The 12,701-nt window shown below is 43.0% G+C and overlaps 1 protein-coding gene across 1 annotated transcript in view; it reads left to right on the plus strand.

Moving 5' to 3' along the window:
* CACHD1 (cache domain containing 1) overlaps positions 1-12,701 on the plus strand; it is a 114,658-nt gene that overhangs the window by 65,425 nt on the left and 36,532 nt on the right. Inside the window, exon 5 of the mRNA XM_074152065.1 lies at positions 10,099-10,225. Coding sequence (XP_074008166.1) covers positions 10,099-10,225 — 127 coding nt within the window. The remainder of the gene's footprint in view (positions 1-10,098; positions 10,226-12,701) is intronic.

The following is a 12,701-nucleotide window of genomic DNA, read 5'->3' on the forward strand; positions in this document are numbered from 1 at the left end:
AAGTAATGCCTTTAGTCTAAGTACTTTATAAAAATGTCATGAAGATTTTATTCCAGCCTACCATGGATAATTTTGTTGTGGTTTATGCACTTTTTATTTCTTTTTATTGCTTTTTTCCAAGGCATTTTCCTTCCTAGGCCTGTCTGCTTTGGCATCAGTAGTGTCAGCTGCTGAAGGGGCCATGCAAAGAAGTTTCTCTGATCTTCTCAGCTGAGTTCAGCTGATGTGAGGCTGCGTTTGCAGTGATATGCAAAAGCTATGAAATATAAGGACATCCTAAAATATTTCCTTTCTTTGTCTTGTCAGGGCTTTTCCATCTTGACAGTCAGTACATTTGCCTGACACGCTTAAAGAGCTAGAAATATGCTTAGAACCAAAATACATACGTCTTATCCTTGAAAAATTCAGCTTTTGGTCCTCCGGTGCAGTAAGGTTTTCTTTTTTTTTTTTTGCATCCTGGTGGATTTGAAATAATATGTAGATTTCAGGTTTTTAATCATAGTTTTTTCCAGCTGTTCCATCTTGGTTTTCAACTTTTTATGATGCTCTAAATTAGAGAACACTGTAGGCTTTGAATTTCGTTTAACGTAAAGTTTTTGGCTTTGGGTTTGGTTTTTTGACAAGTGATGCAGACTTGAGATAATGTGGGGGTTTAATTTTAATTCTCAAGTGTCTTTTGGAATAAAATACTGATTTATTTTTTTAACTTGAGTGATGAAGTGGCAGACCCACCATCCCACCTTCACCATGCACCGAGCATTTGCATATCTTTCAATAAACAGGATGAAAGAACCCCAAATTTCCATGTAGCCTCTCTTATGTGTCCCTTCTTAGACCTTTGCAGTGTTTCTGGTTAATTGCTATCTTAATGAAATCTAAAAAGAAAAAATAAAAGCCAAAAGCAAAATGAACAGTCCCCATAGGTTCCTTTCCATCCTATCCATTATATACCACATCTTGACTGCAGGTGCTGGCCAGACAGGCTAATTTCCTGACACGCGTCTCATCACCATAATTTGTGTAGCATTTTCCATCCTGAAGACAGGCAGTCTTTGTTCACTTATGCTTCACTGGGCTTTGTTTTACTCATGAGCTATCTCTTTATTTTTAAAGAAACCCATACAAACAACTTATTAAAATCACATGCAGTTATTGATTAATCAAAATAATTTTTGAAAGTTTTCTCTCACTGATATAACAGCAAAGCATTAAATGAATCACTTAGTATTTTTTTTATTTAAGTAGAATACATGTAAGAAAGTATTAAAGAAGTATTCCTCCTTCTTGAGTGATGGAAGACAAATAAGCTATATTTTCCCTTAAACATTTTTTAAATGTCTGGTTTGAATTCTCACAGAAACAAAGCGAGCGCGTGTTCAAGCTTCTTGCTGCCCTGGCTCGGCAGTAAGACTGGAGTGTCTCCGCTTCCCTTGCCTCTGGCTTGAAAGCTCCCTGATGAAAGGAGCAGCTTCAAAAAGTGGCATTGGCAGAAAAGGGCAGCAGAAGAGAAGAGGGAATTGGAGTGATCGTAAGAATGGGGAAGAGCTTCAGGATTTATTGACAGCAGACTCTCCTCCGGCTTCCCTGTCAGCAGCTCTCAGAAACACAGCCTTTGGGGGGAGGCTTTTTATTAGTGAGAAAACGCCTGTAGGAGAGAACTGGAGTGGAGAGAGTGGATTGATGCAGAAAAACCTGTTTCCATCTAATTTATCTGAGAAACAAAAGTTGGTAGTGGGTACACACCTAGTGAAATGAGGAATTAAGCTACAAGGAATACCCTTAGTCCTGGACACCTTGTGCAAAGGTGTTTGAAAGTCTGTGAGGTGACAGTTCCCACCTTCCCTTCCCTGGTCCTCAGCTGAGAATATCTAAACCATATGAGCTCCACCACCGTGGCCACGGAATGGGACACTGGTGTGGCTTCAGGGAAGGGTTGCTGCTGGGATCGAGGAGAATAACACTGGTGTGAAGCTGGACATCGCCTATGTCCAAAACAGCATCCCTGGATCACCGCAGAATTACTTGGGGTTTGGAATGAACTGGATGTGGGAAGGCTCAGGGGCAGGAGGCTGGGAGCTTGTTTTGCAAGTGGAGGGTATTGTGGTGGTGGTATCTCTAGCGCTTGCTTATGTAGCCATGGGCCATGACCTGTTGTGCCAAAAAAGCAGTCTCTGCCCACAGGAATCCATGGTCTAAGACAATAGTTGTCTTGAGACCGATGGGGGATATAAACAGATTGGGGATATAAACAGACTGGGGAGCAGTTTTGGTCAGAAGGACAGAGTGCTGTCAGCACACCAGCATCCTTACAGCTGTGGAGATGGCTGTCAGGTTAGAAATGGTTCTTAAAAGTACTTACTTAGTGTCATCTGTCTCTTGAAACTCTTAATTTTTTCTTATTTCTGCAGTGACCTATTTCTGTGAAACCGCTTACGTTTAGGACAGAGCACTTGGTCTGCAGAGGAGCTGTTTCTCAGTAAATCTCCGTGTGTGTATTCATTATTCTAAACTAAAACCGCCTTTGAAAGAGGATAAAGATCAAACAAGAAAGAAGTTCCTCTAATCTCATATTTTTCTTACTTCTCTTAGAAATGTCCTCACGTAGCGCTAGTGAGGAATCACTGTCGCACTTTGGATTCAGACTCTACCTCAGCCTGAATTACTTTTCTGCGCTAAAAAGCTTGAGAGTTATTAGTACATCTGGCTATTTTGATGGTGTTTTTTCTCTCCTGCCTTGCTTTGCTCATTTAGACTTCCAGGGAGGATGGGAAGCTTCCCAAAAATCACCTTATACAGGCTTTCCCACTGGATGCAGCACGTTGCGGGGGTCCCCAAGCGCATCAGCGTCTTGAGAAAGGGTTTGGAAGCCCCCTGCTCCTCCAGCCCAGCAGCAGGACCTCCTCTACTCTTCTCTAGTTTGCCCACAGTTTCCAAAACCAGCCTGGTCTGTCCATCAGCCAGGTCCTCTTCCCAAATGGGTTGATCATTTCATTCTTAATATAAAAAAAAATAAACATATCCCATGAGTATCTCTGTTTTCCCACATGAATTTTGCAGTTTAAGTAATCCGGCCTATAAAAAGCTCTCAGCAAAACATAAATTTAAACTCTGCCGTGTTTGCCCTCGCATCTCAACTCTTTCAATGTTACTCTTGGCCTGCTCTGCGCCCAGCGTAAGAAAGTGGGATCCAAGTGGTGAGGTGGGAGGTGTTGGAAGGGATTGGAATTTGCACCGCAGACTCCGGGCGAGCCACAGGAGCGGAGCCTGGGAGAGCCCTGGGCGCAGACGGCAGCCTCGGCTTCTGCTCTGAACAACGGGCTGAAAAGGGAAATGGAGCTCAAGGAACTTTCAAAAATAAAGAACGCTTTTTTTTTTCCAGTTTTCTATTGAATTTTTATAATATAAAGAGAAGAAACCCCACATTAATCTTGGGAAAAAGAGGAAGAAAAAAGATACACTTCTCTCTTCTCAACCCTTAACAATAATGATTTGCCCTTTTTTTTTTCCTTGATACTAGATGACTTTTTTTTTAATGTCTTGAAAAGGTTTTGTTTTATCTTGGCTGGAGTTTTCCGTTTGGATTACTTTTAGCCATTACTACAAAATAGATAAGGAGAGAGGCTTTATTCTTCAGATGGAATCACAGGCTTCGGTTAGTTAGATTAAGAGATCTGTCTTGGCTAGTATGAATAGTCCTTTATTTATTAGACAACAAAATCTTACCCAGAGCCCAGTGCATTATGTTATCAAGATTCCGGGGTGGTTTTTTTTTTCTTTTTTAATAAGCAAGGAACCAGTAAATCTCTCTTCTTCTCATCCTTCAAAGCGCCGAAACGCCTGTTTGGAGTCGGGCAGCTTTAGCAAAGTGCTGCTCCCCAGCAATGTGCAGAGATGGTACCAAGTTGCTCAATAAATTTTGTCTGTGCCTTATTCAAGGTGTTGATGATTTAAAATGTGGAGTAACTTGGTCATGTTCCTGACATTGCTTATACTTTGATAGCTCAGGTGAATTTAAATAGTTGGGAAGTATTTGAGCAGATGAGTTAATACCCCCCCTTCCAAATCGTTTTAATCAAGGAAGTTGGGCTCATTCCTTAAAATGAAAGGTTTTTCTTACTTCTTTGCCCTTCAGAGTCAAAAGAGCTCCCAAGGATTGAGCTGGGCTCCCTCCTGGCTTGTGCCATCAGCAGAATTTTAATTGGGTTTGAGCTGCAGGGCCTTTTATTTCTGGTGAAAATGCCCGGGCCAGAATACAGTTTGACTCAGAAAATCCTGGATCGGATTCGTAGGTCTGGAGAGTTAAAGAATGTCTTTACTTGTACAATAAACACGTTTGCTTTCTGCTGGTGTTTGTGTGTAACGCTGAAGTATCTTCATGATGATGATTGTTAACGGAGGTACGTGTCCGAGAAGAACTGCAGTCCGGGTGTTGCACAGAAAATTAAACTTTCCTTTTTTTGCGAAGCGAGAACTGTGATGTCTGCGGCTCAATAAATGTCATGCTAAAGAGGAGGACTGGAAGAAACTCTCTTATAATGAGCAATTATGTTCAATAGTTCCTTTTTTTTTTTCTCACTGACTGTTTGTGCTGTTCTTTGAAGATTAATTAGTTAATGATTTGGCTACGCTTTGAAGATGTAAAGTGGTATCTAGAAGTGCTAAGTGTTATCATATCGCATTCCCTTTGAAGTTTTATAAACTCTATCACGTAAGGCTTTCTTTCTAAAAGTCCTTTTTGCCTTGTGAGATATTTATAATTGGAGAGAACGATCATTTCAAATACTCTCCTGTTAATACCTTCCGACTTTGTCTGCAGCAGAATTTGGGGTCAGATAGCGCTGCATCGTGAGTGGAGGGGACAGAGGTTTTGGTGTGGCTAGGCAATGCCACTCCCAGGTGGCCATTTATATCCCCAGTTTGTGTCTGGAATGAAGGCATTCCACTAAGATTTCTGCCTTTAGAAGATTTGGACTCTTGGCTTCCTCTTCCAAGTAGCGTGATTATCAAGGGTGGGTGTTTGTTTAGTGGTGATGCTCATTTTAGAAGAGCAAAATCATTACGTGTACTCAGTAATACAAAATACTTAATAATTTGTATAAGAACAGTGGGATGGTTACCTTCTTATCCTTGCAAAAATCACTTTAACCTGACCAGAAAATGAAAAAAATAAATTACTTTTTGAGTTTAAATGGGAACTACAGGTCAAACATACAGAGCCTGAAAAGTTGAGTACCAGTGAGATGCCCTGCACACGTTTCTGCTGGTGCTGCCAAGGGGGTAATTTTGACAAGTTTAGCCTTTAGCTATAGGCTATAAGGCAACCCGCCTTACAGTATGGTTTTTTGGGGGTCTTCTGATTGTGTAACTGTCCTGAGACTGGCTTTGCTGGGAGGAGGAGCTGAGAATAAAGTACAGGCAAGGAACCGATGGAGTGGGAAGTTGGGGGTAAGGGAGGTTGGGCTAAAAAAGAGCATGTTCTGGGTGTCCTGGCAGGGACCAAGAAGTGAGGACGTTCTTGCAGGCGTTCTACAGGTTTAGTGGATGGAAAAGAAAAGTGCACTTAAAAAGTATGTCTTTTTCAGCCAGGGCTTATCTGCTGTGAGATTGTCTACTGTGGTCACAGGAAAAAGAAAAAAGGGGGAAAAAAAGCAAAGTTACGATTAAATTGGTAGTCTCAGGGGAGGGTATTACTGAACTAACATAGTAGCTGAAGGAAAACATGAGCAGAACTTCGTGAAAAGGAGGAATAGCAGAGAGGGGCACCAAGGCTGTAAGGAGTTAGTTTGAGGTTCAAAACCAATTATTTTATGGGGAAAACGAACACTTTTAAATCTAGATACTCTCGTGGAGAAATAAATACAAATCATGGTCTTGTGGGAATGAGAAGTTTATCTTTACTATAGCAATGATTTTAAGAAAAACCCACTCCTTTTAATTATAAACTCATTTATTTTAATGCTGTTGATGAAATTAAACTGGGCAAGTTGTTTCATCCAGGCTTTAAATGAGTGTTGAAATGTTTGATTTAAAAATATACATTTTTCAAGTTCTGTAACCCATAACAAAAACTTAAATACCAAAAATACCACCGCTTTATACAAAGCAAAACAGCCTCCACGCTAACCCCCAGGAACTATGAAAACCTGAGGGCTAGACATAAAAAGAAGGATTTAAATGGTCGATACTCTTCTCCCTCCTGTGAGGCAACGCGATCACCTGAAGCAGCAGCTCAGCCATAGGGAAGGTGTGCCTGGACTTTGGTGGCCTTATTTGTGTCAAAGTTAATGTCCCAGTTATGTTAAAACCCAGTTGTCCACTGGGTTAAAAACTGGCTGTAGGGCCAGGCCCAGAGAGTGGTGGTGAATGGAGTTAAATCCAGTTGGTGGCAAGTCACGAGTGGTGTCCCACAGGGCTCGGTACTGGGGCCGGTTCTCTTTAACATCTTTATCAATGATCTGGACGAGGGGATCGAGTGCACCCTCAGTTAATTTACAGTTGACACCAAGTTGGGTGGGAGTGTCGACCTGCTGGAGGGTAGAAAGGTCTTGCAGAGGGATCTAGACAGGCTGGCTGGATGGGCTGAGACCAACGGGATGAGTTTCAATAAGGCCAAGTGCCGGGTCCTACCCTTGGGTCACAACAACCCCCTGCAGCGCTCCAGGCTGGGGGCAGAGCGGCTGGAGCTGCCTGGCAGAAAAGGACCTGGGGGTGTTGGTCGACTGTGGGCTGAACATGAGCCAGCAGTGTGCCCAGGTAGCCAAGAGGGCCACCAGCATCCTGGCCTGTATCAGGAACAGCGTGGGGAGTAGGACTCGAGAGGTGATCGTCCCCCCTGTACTGCTGCACACTGGTGAGGCCCCACCTCGAGTGCTGGGTCCAGTTTTGGGCCCCTCACCACAAAAAACACATTGAGGAGCTGGAGTGGGTCCAGAGAAGGGCAAGGAAGCTGGTGAGGGGTCTGGAGAGTAAGTCTTAAGAGGAGCGGCTGAGGGAGCTGGGTGTGTTCAGCCTGGAGAAGAGTAGGCTGAGGGGAGACCTTCTCGCTCTCTACAACTCCCTGAAAGGAGGGTGTAGCCAGGGGGGGTCGGTCTCTTCTCCCAAGTCACAGGCGATGGGACAAGAGGAAATGGCCTCAAGTTGTGCTGGGGGAGGTTTAGGTTGGATATTAGGAAAAATTTCTTCACTGAAAGGGTTATCGAGCCTTGGAATGGGCTGCCCAGGGAAGTGGTTGAGGCACCATCCCTGGAGATATTCAAAAGACAAGTTGACATGGAGCTCGGGAATATGGTTTAGTGTTGGTGGTTTGTTTGGTTGTTGTTGGGTTTTGGTTTTTTTTTTTCAAGGTTGGACTAGATGATCTTAAAGGTCCCTTCCAACCTAGGCGATTCTGTGATTCTGTGAAAGTGTGATTATATTAGCCTTTTTCTAAGTTTTTTGTAAAGGTTTATCAAATACTGTCCTGGATTCCCACACCTGTGGCCGTGCAACATGCTCCCGGGCAGGAGAACTTCTGGGGGCTGTGAGCACCGGGTGCTGCACCGTCTCTGGAGGGTCGGGGCTGCCAGACCCTCCCTGAGTTCAGAAATAAATCTGGGTTTTCCCAGATGAGAGTTCATAGAGGAAAAGAGGTTGGGTGCTTCAGTGGGGGTTGAGGAGAGGAATTTCTGGTAGTCCTAGTTAAAAAAGCTAGAAACTCTGTGTGTGTTAAGTTTATTTTGTTTTTAATTGAAACTGATTTTTGCCTAAAGTTTTCCATAGTGCCTAATTTTGCCAATATTAAAATTTCACATTGCTTTGTGTCCCTGCTACACAGAAACCATTGTCCCTGACTGAAGAAACCTGCTCTTTGTACAAATCAGAATTGGTGCTGCTAAACTGGTATCGTATCAGGTGTAAAAACAATGCAAGGACCTAAGAGAAATTATGGGGGAGCTTGAGTGAAACAAACAATACTCGCAAATTTGTTTGGCTTTTGGTTGCGAGATCATGGGTGGTGTCTTTGAAAGTGTGAAAATTCCTGAGAAAAAAAGATTCCTGCTCCCATGAGCATCACCAGGTTGGAGGTGATGCACAGGGGAGAGGGAGAAAGGAGCTTTGATGTCCTTGTTAGGAGTGAGTTGGTATTTTTTGGAGAAGGAGAAGAAAGCGAGAGGTGTGAGCAGAGTGTAGTGCTGGCCCCCGACTCAGTCATTAACCCACTGGGAAACCTCTCATCAACCATTTCATGTCTTGCTCTTGTTTCTTCCTCGCTCCTCCTCCTCATCTCACGCAGTGAGACACCAGATTCTTCAAATCCACAGTGGTGCAAAGCTGCATCTTTGCACAGAATCCAGCATGGTGCAACCAGCATTTCCACTGGCACTTTCAGACACTGTGGAAATATAAAAAAAAACAGTGGCAAAAGGCAGAGGGAGAGAAAAAAACCCCAAGATTGTGGTTTTTACGGGGTAATTACGCTGAGCTGAATGCGGAGAGAACATCGCGGCCGCAGCCAGTCTGGGAAACTCGAGAAAGTGCTAAACCGTTGAGGATGTTGAACTCAAATTGTTACTCGACGTGGGTATTTTGTCGTAGGATGTCTGCCTGGGGGCTGAGATGTGCCTTGCAGTGATTTCCAACCCAAATATTAGCATCTTTTGATGATGACCGAGATTCGGGAGATGAAACTATTTTCAGTATCAATCGGAAGGGAAATGCCTCAGCCAAAGGTGAAGCACACTAAGCCAGAGCTCGTTCTGGCAGGTTTTGTAATCAAAGAACATGGAAGGAGAAATGGCAAGAAAATACTATATATATATATTTTTATATATATATGTAGTCAGTTTTGTTAATATTGCTAAGCTATAGCTTTTGAGTTATTAGGGTTAAGCAGCACTTCCTTAAAGATTATTTTAATAGGAAAGCAGGTATATTTTAGACAGAATGAGTGTGGTCTATAAACTACAGGAGGTTTTGGGATCTGTACCCAGCGATTATATTCTGACCTCGGTTCCTGCTTGACTACACAGCTTGGGAATATGTCATTTACCTTCTTTGTTCTTCACTTTTTGGCCATGCAATGAGCTACTAATAATTACCTGCCAGAGAGGAGCTTCTGAGTGACTTGGAGGACAGTTGCTCTGTAGCTGCTGAGGACTGTTATTATCGTTCTGCCTGAATTTTATGAGCTCGAAAATGGGAACCTGAGGGAGATGCTCCTGGTGAGGATGGGTGGAACCAGCATGGAGCCACCACCCAGCAGGTAGTGCTTGGGGAATGTGACCACTGCATAACCCTTTGAGGGGAAGGGCTGTGTTTTCCCTGAAAAGTGGCTATTTCTCCTAACAAGCAGGACTTGAGGGGCCCACGGCCTTGTTAATTATGGTGCAGGGATAATGAGAAACCTGGAGAAATTCTTGAATCCCAAGAGTGGGAGCTGTACCTATATACCCTTACACAAACATGACAACACGATGGACAAAGAAGAAAGATTCAAAAGATTCTCCCTTTTTTTAACCTTTCCAACTATTTCTGTACAGTGAGTTTTTCCTCGCCCCGCATTTGTGTGTAAAACTGTTTTTACTAAATGTTCATGTAGATATTTTTAAACGGATGTCAGAATAGGTAACGTTGAACAGATTGGGTTACAGCAGCAAACTTACTTAATATTTTGGTGTTATTTCAGTGTAAAGAACACACAACTTTTTTTAACATTAGGGTTTTTCTTTATGAAAACTCCATGTGGACAATGTGTTGATCACTACATGTAAACGTATGTATGGATGTATGCATATTATATATAATTGCCTTAATCTCTTCCTTCCTTGCTCCTGCCTAGGCTTCTTGGCCCCAGTTATACTTCAGAGATTCAGGAATTGTCATCGCATATTAAACAAAATCTTTCGAGTCCAGTGTTAAGTTTCCAAAAGCCTTTAATTGTTTGCAAGTCAGACGTGAAGCTCTATTAATCCTCAAATAGAGCTACTTACAGTTGGTGTTGGGACCCAGGTTATTCTTCTCCAAGGGCATATGAGAGAGGCCTTGAATAAACAAACCTCCCAGATTTGATCTCCCTTTGTAACTCTACTTTATTTCTTACTTTTTCTCTCCAACCTGCAGTTCTTGCTGATAATCTGAAGTCTAACCCAGGAATTAAATGGCAGTATTTCAGCTCGGAAGAAGGCATTTTCACTGTTTTCCCAGCCCACAAGTTCCGGTGCAAAGGCAGCTATGAACACCGCAGCAGGTAGGATGTGTCTCCTTGCCATCCAGTGGGCAAAGCACTAAAATTGGATTCCTCGAGCACTGGTTTCATTTCAGCGTTACGCTGTGCCAAGGCGACAACATTCATGAGTGACTTTTAATGGGCCCCCTTGGGTTTTCTTAGGTTTGTTTTTTAAAGCACCAGTTTTCCCATTTAAGAAGCTTTTGAAGTAAAAGGAAATTACATACAGGTTCCTCACCTCTCTCAAATCAAATAAGATGTAAATAAGCAGTAACTGGTAAATTGTAGGTCAGCCCATAGGCAAAATTGGACTTGTATTTGACTTATACTTGACCCCCATTAATAAAGTAGTGAATGTGTATTCTACCGATTTGGCAGGTGAATTGCTCTGGGGAGGGGGGTGGAAGGATGGGATACTGGAAAAGGCATAAGTAGGAGCATTTTTCCAGTCTCCACCCAAGGTTCAGGCGGCACATTGTGGAGAGCAGTGGAAACTTTTACTTTCTACTGAGAAAACTGTAGAAAAAAGGATAAAATGGTGACATGGGGTTTTTTGCTGAGGGGAATATTTCTATTCTGTAGGCAGGAAGCAGAGCAGTGGCAGCGCAGTATTTTTTCCGCTGGCTTTTGCTGTCAATGTTATGGGACTGCCAGTATTATGGGACTCCCCAGGAAGGGGAGGAAGAAGAGGAAAGGAAAAAAATCTCATTTGTTGAGATAAAGACAGTTTAATAGAAGAATATTAGAAAAGGAAAATAACAATAACAATAATAATAATAATAATAATAATAATAATAATAATAATGATGACACGAGTCACTCTCACCGCCTGATGAATTGGCACCATCCCGAGTGTGGGGTGATACCCACCCCACAGCTAATCCCATTTATATACTGGGCACAAGGGCTATGGTACAGAATATTCCATTTGCCATTCCATTGTTCTGAATAGACTTCTTCTCAGCTTCCGTGGGAAAAAAGTCCTTGGCAACAACTAAAACAATACGTATTATTGACATTCCTTTCATACCAAATCTGAAACGCAACCACCAGTAGAAAGAAAATGAACTCTGTCCCAGCTGAAACCAGGGCAGTAGCCCAGTGTGCAGGGACTAAAAAGTGTTTGGTTCCCTGTCCCTGTTGAGCAATCGAATGTTTACAGATGTTATCTTCCGTGTGTCATCAAAGCTTGAAGCGTCTGGGCTTGATGAAGTTCTCTGCGGTCTTGGAAAGGTGGGGTCTGCAGACGCGAGAGCCGGGGGTACCCCAGTTCTTGATCAGAATTTTGACACTGAAACCATTGGTGATTTCATCTAAATTGCTACATCACGCTCGCAGTTTCTCCATGGCTAAATAAGGGATGTCTTTTTGCTAGTATTTACTTCAGAGGGTAGTTTGGATGGATTAATTAGTTAATACTTAAGTGCTTTGAAGATCAAAGGCCCTATTTAAGTTCTAGGTATTAATATCAGTGTAGAGCTGCAGGCTGTTTTACAATTAAGAACTGATTTGTGCCAGTTGTTTATTGCAGTGCCTTGTGTAAAATCTTCTGCATTTCCTTTACTCTTAATAAGATTTCTCTGGCTGCCTTTGATATAATAAAATTTACATCATAAAACTCTCACTTGACTCTAAACTAGTTTTGGGTCTGGACTAAAGAGGGAAGAGAGTCCTGTCCTTTTTTTAATTCTTCCTCCTTGCTGAAGGTTTTCCTAATTTGTTCCAGGTTGAAACCTTGGTGCGAGAGCTTGTGAAATCTTTCTCACGTCTCTCACAATATTGAACTGGATCTGAGCACGGCTTCACTGAAAACATGGTTTTTTTGATATTAGCACAAATAGACGCACGGCAGCACCAAGAGCCTTCACCAGCGTTAGCTCAGATTGGCCACGGGGTTTAAAACTGCGCAGACCCAAGGGGTTGTGGAGCACGACCCGTGTGAAAATGCATCCCAGGGCCCCAGGAGAAAACCCGTTCTTGGCCAGAAGCCTTCCCGTATTACGATAAACCCAACACCTTATGCTAATGCAGCTCCACGCAGTTGCACAGGTTTTTACTTGTCGCGTAACCAGCAAATACCCGCTGTTACACGCAGTTTCACGTGTGAGTAAGGTTCCCGGCACCCAGCATTTATCATCAGGCATTTCTTCCTTGTCAAACGCTTAATCGAGAACTTGATGTGAGCTGCTACAAACAGTCATCCCAAACACTGCTGCTCTGTAAGCAGAATTGTTTATTCCTAACTGAAAGCAGTTCCTGTGACGGAGGGAGAAGGATCCAACACCTGATTTTCATTAAAAAATTTGAAAAAAAGAGGGAAAGAGAGGACCTTTTCTGTATGTTCGGATTCTCTGCTCATCTTTCCTAGTCAAAGTTTCCTTTGCCCAGAGAAGCTGTGGCTGCCCCATCCCTGGAGGGCTTCAAGGCCAGGTTGGAGGGGGCTTGGAGCAACCTGGTCTGGAGGGAGGTGTCCCTGCCCAGGGCAGGGGGTTGGAAC

The sequence above is a fragment of the Numenius arquata genome, chromosome 8 (assembly GCF_964106895.1).
Source record: "Numenius arquata chromosome 8, bNumArq3.hap1.1, whole genome shotgun sequence".
Taxonomy (NCBI): Eukaryota; Metazoa; Chordata; class Aves; order Charadriiformes; family Scolopacidae; genus Numenius; species Numenius arquata.